The following is a 10555-nucleotide window of genomic DNA, read 5'->3' on the forward strand; positions in this document are numbered from 1 at the left end:
CCCAATCAAAAAAACCAGAAAAAAGAAAAAAAAGCCCAAAGTTCACCGTCATTTATTTTTTAACCCACCCATTCCAATTCACTCATCGACACAAAATACCCAATCAACCTATTTTTAACTCATTTTGTATTTTAACGGTTTTGTTTGGTATAAGTTTATATTCATTGTTACTTGCTATATTTTTTGTTCTAAGTGGTTAGACATCTGATGTACTTTAAAATAAATTATTGAACAATCTTTTTTTGGATCGTTTTTATACAAATGGTGCACCAACATGCTGGTCAATTTTGCTCTTGTGATCAGCTAAATGATAAAATGATACACAGGATACTAATATAAAGGACAGGCAAGTGATAAACAAAAAATAACTTAGGGGTAGTAAAATAATTCTGAAAGCACAAATGCAGAGACATTTTCCCCTAAGAACAAAGTAATGTAAGGCTCTGTTTGGCAAAACTAGCTGAAAGCTACGAGATTATAGCTGAAAGCTGTTAAGCTAGCTGAAAGAAAGCTACGAGATTATAGCTGAAAGCTGTTAAGCTAGCTGAAAGCTGTGAAATTATAGCTGAAAGCTGATAGCTGTGTAGCTAGCTGATTGAAGTAGATCTGTTTGGCAAAAGTAACTGTACAACTAGCTGAAATTTGAAAATGACTAAAAAGGACATAATATTATTAATATACACCTCTACGTACATGTGTGCGCACACACATATAGACACACCACCAGAACCCAACCAGATAACAATACAACCCAACCAGAACCCTTCTCAGTACCTTAGTACTATCTATATAATGTAATCTATACTAATACAAGAAAGTGAAACATTGATAAATGCAACTATAAACACCATTTCTCTTCAGAAAACAAAACAAAACCGCATACAGAATACATGTTAGCTCCATTTCTAGTAAATGTTGCAGAGGATGAAATGCCAGAAGGGAAAATCATGAAAAGGGTAAGCCGTACAATTATAGAAGATATAAGCCTAACCTATCACATATAATTATAGAAAATATAAGCCTAACCTATCACATATTGCATATAAAAAAGTAAGCAATTATAGAATTCAGAGATAAAATGGGTACATCTCAGTTCTACACCAGATAAGCTTAGATATATTCATGCAACCGGAACCATGTCCTTTTATATGGAAATCACATTGGGAGGGAAGGTAAGACTCTAAAAGATACAAATTTGTAATAATAGAAAGATGAGACTTTCCCATGAACAAGGTCCAGCCAGACTTTGCATCACTTCTGATGTCACTCAGATATATGTACCTGCAAACCTATGTTTTTAAATCTTTTTGCCTATTTTCATTCCTCACCTTTATCACTATAAAAGTAAGAAAATGTACACAGATGAGATTTCTTGATGCGTGAAACTTCAACAAAAAATATTTCAAAAAGAAAAAGAGCCATCGTTGCAAATAAACTATGCAGCAACACATTGATCTTCATGTCTTCATCAAAGAATAAAAAATTATGAAGGGATAAACAAAAGATGTTGCATATTCACATTAATAAAAAAATTGCATAATGGAAAAGGAAGAAAAGTATAATAAGAAAAATCTGATAACATAATGTGCTCAAGATACAACTAGAATCAATTGCCCTCAATAAATCGTACACAGATCTGGAACTACAAGAAAATATCCAGTCATGGCCTTCCTGAAACGCTTCTTGTATTGTTTGGGTGAAATCACAGTAGGAGCAACATTCTTTGGTCCACCCAAAATACCTGACGCTTTAACCCAATTCTCCAGATGCTTGTCCCACGTATACTGCCTCATGAAATCAATAATTCTCAAAACAAGCTCATGCTTCACTTCATCAACTCCCACCAGTAAAGAATAATCCATTACAGCAACATGCTGGAGATGGCAATGTAAAAGTGAAGAGATCAGTGAGCAGATATATGGAAAGACAGCATTCTTTTAACAAGAAAGCATTTGATCAATGTATAATTAAGGAAAGTTACATAATACTTGTAAAATATTAGTTAAAACCTGACATTTATAAAACAAAAATGGACAAAAGAAAAACACAACTAGCACCTTGAATCTTAGTAAAGAGGTAATAAAATCACGAACTTCCCTCATTTCAGAAGTTGTCCCTCTTGAAAGTATTTTATCACATTGACTCCCATAATAAGCGAGCAATGTTATCACGAACTTCCCTCATTTCAGAAGTTGTCCCTCTTGAAGAATTACTATTCTCATCAAGATCCTCGAGCTCATCTTGAGTTTCATCTTCGGGTACATAATTTGGTTGCTGTTCTAACACTGTAAACAACGGATCATCGACTGAGTTAATGCGAATATAATTATGCAATGCAAATGCGGCCATAATAATATCAATTTGGGTCTTCACACTATACTGTGGCATTTGGTGAAGAATCTTCCATCTTTTCTTCAAGACTCCAAATGATCTCTTAATACAACTACGAAGAGATGAATGCGCACGATTAAAAGTTTCTTTAGCATTGGTTGGCGCCTCTCTTTGAAACTGCGATTGATGGTACCTTATTTTGGGATACGGTACTAAATATCCCAGTCTATCCGGATATCCCTTATCAACCAAATAATATTGACCTATATTAAAATTTAAGAAAAGTGAGATTAAATAAAGGAAATATTATGACTATAATATATCGAAGTAAATAAATTTAATCAAAAAACAAAAACAAACCTTGTCGAGGATGAGGAAAATTCATTGTTGGTGTGTTAATCGCATGAAGAAAAACACGTGTATCATGTGCTGATCCTTCCCACCCAACAGACAAAAATGTAAAACACATATCAAAGTCACACACAGCCATGACTCACCAACATCTCTATTAGAGAGACCCAACGCAATAGTATAAACAAATATACCCACTTTTTCAACCACTGTCATGTTCCTACTAGGTGTTAATCCATATTTGGATTGTAACTCTTCACATAGTAGCAAAAATACTCTTGATTCCATTCTAAAGGCATTCACACATCGAATAGGATGTCCATTTAGAATTTCTCTCATCCAATCTTCCCCTCTTTGATGTGAAGTCATGCATGGTTCTTTGTAAATGTATTTGTAGTAATATGTAGCTATAGCACTTGTTGTACATGCAGTCATAAGCCAAAATATTCTCTGCTTTTTCTTTCTCCTTTTCTTCATATCCATAATACACCTAAACAATGATTAGTTTAAAAAAATGAAGATAAGTCTAAACAAGGTACAATGCAAATTAAACACAACCACAAAGTTTAACAGTCCATACAACCATAAAATTAAGAATTCATGCAACCAAATTAAACACAACTTCACCACTTTATAAAAAAAATACAACGGCTGAAATATCTAAAAGTACCACACTTAATTAAACAAATACATAATAGTTCAAACATTTACTTGACCTTCATATCATACATAAACTTTAACCAAGCCAACCTAGAATCATCATCCTCCATAGCAAAGAAAAAATCCCTTCTCATAGCATCCTCAAGTAAATAAACGGCATAACACCACAAAGCACTACCCTTTTCCAAACCATCCATATTGTTAAGAACATTCATCAGCATTACAGCACAATTCACTGGTGTTTGAGTATTTGTCACGCTATCAGGAGCACTACAATCTGACTCAAGTGCTTGGGCTGCACGACCACAAAATGCAACTATGTTTTCAAGATGATGGTTCATCATTGCTGATCCCGTAGATTGTCTCCTTTTACGCTTCATTGGCACAGAATTCACTGTTTTTGTGGTAGTTTTTTGTGGTTCTTTAGAAGTCCTCCTATCAATAGTTGGTACTTGGGTAACACCTTGGCTTTGGTTAGGTTGTTGATTATCAGCATTAAGCACTTCATTTGAAAACTCATGCCAAAAAGTACCCTCACTTCTTTCTAGGTTTTCCAAGCGAGATGAGTGTTGACTATATTCCGAGTAAACGTGATCTTGAGTATCATCATACTCACCAAATACTCTCTCTTCACTATTGGTTTCCTCTTCTTCAACACCTTCTTGAACCCCCTCAACATTTCCAGATTGTACATCATTCACAACCACGCTTGAAGGATTCATGCCGGGAGTAACGCATTCTAACCCGTTAGCTACTACATCTGAGTATAGCTGATCCCATAGCTCTTCAATGGCGCGTGGAACCCCTTTGTTACGAAATTTTTTAGCTTCAGGTTTCTCCTACACAATATCATAAACTATAAAATCAAACAAAATATTAACTTTTCTTTAATTTACCAATTATGACTATGTGAGAAAACAACTAACCTTGATTTTTATCTCCCACCATTCATTGGAACAATCAAGCTTTCCAGTTATGTAATCCCAACCTAGGCCAGTTTCAGATTGCTTCAAACCTTTCCAAATTCTCCAATCTCTCTTCATTTGATCATACTTGTTTTTTAAACTTCTATAGTTGTTAACTTTCCGATTAGTACTTGCCTCAAAGTCTTTGGCAATGTCTCGCCATTTGAATAGTTGATTGCGGCCATTCTTAACAACGAATGCCAAACATAGCTCCAACAATACAATCGTGAAATCGTTTGTCCAGTTAAATGTCTTTCCCTCAATACGGCCACCCCCAGTGTTATCATCACTGGTGGGTCCACCCCCAGCGTTGTTATTTTTAGTGGGGCCTGTAGGCATCAAAAATTGCCTATAGTTCTCCACAACCGGTACAGTGTTAACAAACGACGATGAACGTCACCATCCAATCCACATGAGCCTAATCGACGTCGACGAACGACTTAATATAGAAAAAAACAAACATTATAATACTACTTCAAGGTTTTAAAGAACTAAAAGAAAATGTCGATAATTTGTTCTATTTCATTTGAAGCAAACACCAAAAAATAAAACTGAAGCAACATTTCTAATCATAATGAAAAAGAGCTTAGTAAAAATTAATTACTACATGATTAAGAATGGACCGTGAGGGCTTAGTGAAAAAAACCAACAAGCCTTAAACACAAAACATCTTTTACATGGTTCTCTCCTAAAAGTTCATCCTTACATGGTTCTCTCCAAACAGACTCCTCAATCGACAGTTCTTCACTGATTACATTCTAATATGGCAATTGCTCTAGGACAATTAAGAATTTTAAACTGAAAGATTAAATTCAATACAAGAATTTCTAACAAAGAGTTATTGACAAGTCATTATGCCTTGTAACAAAGAATTTCTAACAAAGTCATTATTGACAAGTTATTGACAATTAAGAATTTCAAACTGAAAGATTAAATTCAATACAAGAATTTCTACACTCTGGATGATCCATGTACAGAATCCATTTTAGAGAAGTGGCTTGTACATGAACCCAAAAAAAAAATTCTTTAAGCTTTAAATGGTAATAATCATAATATCATTTCTATGGAATATGGATTAATACTTATGGCATCAATGCCTTCTGGGTGCTAAATTTCTCCATTTTACAGATTTCAACAAAAGTCAAAAGGCATATCTGAATTTCTCTCATCCTAAGAAATAATTAGCATGTATTCCAGTCTCTTAATCATCCACACACTTCTCTTGATCCTTATTTATGTTATGTTTGGGACAATTTAGCTGTAAATGGCATACATAGAAGTGTTCAATGAGGATATATGGCAAGATGTGGTCTACGTGGTTGGTTGATAAGTTGGGTAATCATGTCAAGTCACATGCATTTTAGAGAAAACAATGAGAAACAAACTATATATTCAAGGACACAAGACTTTGCATGTGCATGCAAATTCATGTCAAATCGCATGCTTAAAGGCCTCACACAAAAATAGAAATCTTGCAAGGATATTTAGGACTGATATAAGAGAATGAAATTGTGCAGAAACACAAAATGGGGGAGGGAGGGAAAATGATCGGGAAAGAGATATGCATGAGAATGTGCAGAAGTTATACAAGGCAAAACAAAATTTAAACAAGATTTGCATAGATTTCCTTGAGATCTCGAACAATGTCAATAAAGCCTCTCAGAATTTTCCAGTCGCATGCAGGAAATGAAGTGCCTAAAAAGGACTCGAGACAAATTTCAATAATTACCCTGGGCACGTTTAATTAGTGGACATATGAATTCTGGATTTTAACTTTGAGGGAGAATAACAAGTTAAAGTTATACCATATCACCTTCACTTTTAATGCGTGCACAAGTTTTTAAGCTTGTATTTCCAATCCAGCAGAGATCAACATCAGATGATTATGGTTTCCATTCAAAAAAACATAAAAAAGTTAAACTACTCCTGTTAATCTTATACGAGTACGCAGCTTGAATGACCATGCCATCACTATGGAATCAGAATTTTGTATAAAGTTATACTATGCAAAAACCTAGACCAAAGTATCAAGATAACTGGATACAAGGTTGTTAGAAATGTAGAACATACATGTCTATGTGATAACATTCTCCAGCCACCACTTGACCTCCATTACCTAGTCTCTTACCAGTTATAACTTCATGACTGCTTGCTTAACATAAACAATACTGTTGACCAGTAAAAGTAATCTTTCTACTTGGACTACTTCGTGACATAATTTCACCACACTTTGGACCAAGAATAAAACTCAACGAACCAGGGTAAAAGACAATAGAACAGGTCATGGATTTTGATCAAAGGACTAAATCCATCAGAAACATATCCAGCAATTGGTTAATCTGATATTTACTGGAATATCAGATGCACCTTCCAGTGCATCTAAAGATTAAATTCATTACATTCTAATATGGCAATTTCTAACAAATAATTTCTAACAAAGATTAAATTAAATTCACTGATTACATGAGCTAGCAGGCCAGGAAATTAAGCTCATAGTATGCAATTTTTCGTGAGAGCATCAGCAACACTTTCGACTCTATTTCTATACATTATGAAAGTTCCTACAAAAAGAATTAATATTTAGATGGTTATAGTTCAATTTAAATTTAACTAACACTCTCATAGGCAAAAAAAATTTAGATGGCACATATATACCCGGTCATGACTGGATCAGAGACTCAGATCTATACCCAGCACAAAATAAGGCACGATCGAAGAAAAGTGAGGAGATTTTGAAACTAGAAAACACAAAATAAGGCACGATTGAAGAAAAGTGAGGAGATTTTCTAGCTTACGGGGAGAGAGCGGCGGTGATCGGATCGACGTCGATCGAGCGCGGTGATCGAATCGTTGTCGATCGGAGCGGATCGGATCGGCGGCGGTGATCGGATCGGGGAGAGAGCGTCTGTGATCGGATCGGGGAGAGAGCGGCGGTGTCGCGATTCCTCCTTAGATGGATTTTTTTGTTGACGGCAGAAGAGTTTCACGCGTGAAATAAGAAAGAGGGGTTTTATTAGGGTTAAAAACGGAAGAATTTTAATTGACAGCTTCTTTCAAAGACAAACGCTACTTCAAGTAGCTTTTCAAAAGCTAATTGCAAAAGACACAATCTCTAAAATAATCTCTTCATATTTTTTGTCACCAAACAGCTCTACTAGCTTATTGACCAAGTCAATAAGTCACAAGCTCTTAGATAAGACACTTTTTTTGGTTGCCAAACAGTGCCTAAGTCGAGTGAAAATTTTAGGTTGTAGCATTCCAGATATAGAATACAGATATGCCAGATGTAGGACAAAATCTGGAACAGCAGAAATGAAAATTGTTTATGCCCTGCAGGCAACAACTTCTTTCTCATTTATACAGAAAGCGCCCATTTGATTGAAGCTGTAATGAGGTGTAGAGAAGGGGGGGGGGGCTTATTTAATTTCTCATTTATACAGAAAGCGCCCATTTGATTGAAGCTGTAATGAGGTGTAGAGAAGGGGTTATTTAAGCTTTACTGAAAATTAATATTGTATATGTTTATGGGTTGCTTAATGGGAGCTCAAATCTATACATAGGCTGAGAAACTAGAATGCAGATCAATACAGCAAGTGGAAATATACATACAATGGTGAAGCGTTTCCCATTGAGACTATTTAATGAGAATCCCAAGATGGTTGCATTGATCATATCATGTCCTGTTGGCACTTCTGCAGGAAAGACGTCAAGTCTAGATTTCGGTGAGTAATTATCAACATATTTAACTGAAGCCTTTACATGATATTACACTTACAATTGCCTGCATATCGATTAAATGCTGCCATGTTTGGTGGTTGGATTTTTCAGAAGGTTCTTGCGTTGTCATAATACCAACACTTTCTCACTTGGAAAAATTCTTAGTACCTTTGGTTTCATGGCTATCATATGGGAACGTGATAGATATTAGATCTCGTATTTTCCGTGATCTCAGCTGTAGCAGATACATGACATTATTAGTATATAATGTTAGTATGAATGTTTTGCCTTTAAAATAATATTGTATGTGTGGACATAGTTATATTGTAGTTTGCTGCTGATTTTTCTCAGTTGTAGCTGATATTCTGCTATATAGCTAGTTGTTAAGTCTAGCGCATGGAGAAATGCTGATACCCTTGTTTCCTTCTTCTCGTAAACATAAGCTCTCTGCTTTTGATTCAACAGTTACATAGTGAAGTATTTCATTTTGTTTGTTGAAACTTATCATATGGTATATGGACATTTTTGGGTTAAGAAAAATATTACTGAAAATGTTGGAACTGTTATGGATATGAATGTAGTATATGCAAGGCCTTCGTTTTTTGTTTTATTATTATTATTATTATTATTATTATTATTATTATGTGGCATAGGAGTCTGTGGACCACCTAAGCCACTTCTGTCAAAATTGAGTATGGGGACCACTTAAGCCACTTCCACTAAAATTTATATAAGTTGCATGTTACATTTTAGTATTTTCACTGTTCATCTTTGCTTGACGTGCTTGTCTTCTGTTGATATTGGTGGTGATAACTCTTATTGATAATATGGTCGCATCATACAACCAGTGAGAATATTCAATGGGCTCAGTGTGAAGATTGTTTCAAGTGGCGTAAGCTACCAGTTGATGCTCTTCTTCCTTCTAAATGGACTTGCTCTGAGAACAAGTGGGATCCTGAAAGGTAACTACAGCAACATTTTGTCTTGAAAGTGCTCCATTTTAGATATAATGTCCTTCCTCATAAGTTTCTGGTCTTATAAAAAAATGACACCTTGTCAGTCAGTGTTTAGCGGTTTGGTTCAATTCTATCATATTGCTGTATTTTAATGACTGTCTCATGTGCAGAAATGCATGTTAAGTGCTTGCTGATGAATCTCCCTGGATACACACTATTAAATTTTTCCTGCTTGAATTTAGATTTTACTCTTCATTTTTGTTCCTTGTGGTTAAGCCTATATGGCTATTGCTGATATGACCGGTCCTATTTGCATGATAAAATTAGCGGAACAAGGGTTGTTGCAATGAGAAGTTAGGATGGGGGAGGGGGCAACTAATAATCAATTCATATTGAATCGTCTAGATCCAATATAGTTTAGGAACCATTAGAACTGATAAATAAGATTTGAATTCATCTTTGAATTTTCAATAATTCTTAATTAGGTTAGTATCATCGTAGGTTCAGTTTTAACAATCAACTTTTAGGTACTATCTATATGCTAGGTTCCCCCAGAACATTTGGAATTTGAATTATGCCAACATATACAGTTTCTAATTAATTGACTTTGGACAATTTTTTTAACTTTATTAAGCATAGAATTCTGAGGTCTTCCTTGGTTGGACAGGCTTCAACTGCATGACCAAAACAGTACTGTCTTCTACATGTGAGCTAGCTTGCTAGAATTTTTTGGAAGGCCCCTCTCCTGTCCATATTTTGCTTTCGTTGGCTAGGAATTATTAGGGATTCAGATGTTTGGCATCAGATTGAGAACCCTTTTATAAACTTTTACTGAATATTTCATGAAGTCTAGTGATCCGTAGAAACCTATTTGATGTGAAAACCTTTGGTGGTGACAGGTCACGTTTGGAGCAATATATGTTGCACAGTTCATGAACTTTCTGATAAGTATTAATTTATAGAAACTAATTTGACCAACACAATTCACCATATACGGCAGCATCATAGCACCATAAATCCTAGGAAGATTTAAATTCTTCTGTTATTGATTTATTATGTTCTTCAGGCATGACTACTCTGAGGTGACTACCATTGTGAATAATTGATCAGTACATGTGTTGTGTGACCTCTTTAGGTAGCCATACAAGTTTAACTTGTAATTTCACTTCAGTCACCATCAATTTTGCAACCATGATTTTCTAATTAAAGAGTTTTAGGACAAATACTATTACTTAGTTTCTTATATCAAGGAGTTTTAATTCCAAGAATAATCACAATTCATGCTTTTGTATCCAGTTGGAGTTTACTTTGCCAATGTGTTATCTACAATTCTGGGATTTCTGAAAGGTGGAATAGGATGTAAATGTTATTATTTAAAGGAGCGGTTTTGTAAGTGTAAAAGGTCAATCGAGTATGGGCTATATGAGAGGTTACACTGCCAAGAAGATGTTATGGAATATCATTTATGACCGTTTGTTCTCTTTTGATTCAATTTAGTTACAAGTTTTCCTTAGTCATTTGAAGATAATTCATCCAGTCCCTCCTGTGTATTTATATTATCATCACTGCAAGTCT

At 35.0% G+C, this 10555-nt stretch overlaps 1 protein-coding gene across 1 annotated transcript in view; it reads left to right on the forward strand.

The window, feature by feature from the left end:
* LOC109834235 (B3 domain-containing protein Os07g0563300-like) overlaps positions 1-10555 on the forward strand; it is a 26915-nt gene that overhangs the window by 13398 nt on the left and 2962 nt on the right. The window contains exon 10 of the mRNA XM_020402215.1: positions 8873-8986. Within this exon, the coding sequence (XP_020257804.1) occupies positions 8873-8986 (114 nt within the window). The remainder of the gene's footprint in view (positions 1-8872; positions 8987-10555) is intronic.

The sequence above is a fragment of the Asparagus officinalis genome, chromosome 3 (assembly GCF_001876935.1).
Source record: "Asparagus officinalis chromosome 3, Aspof.V1, whole genome shotgun sequence".
Taxonomy (NCBI): domain Eukaryota; kingdom Viridiplantae; phylum Streptophyta; class Magnoliopsida; order Asparagales; family Asparagaceae; genus Asparagus; species Asparagus officinalis.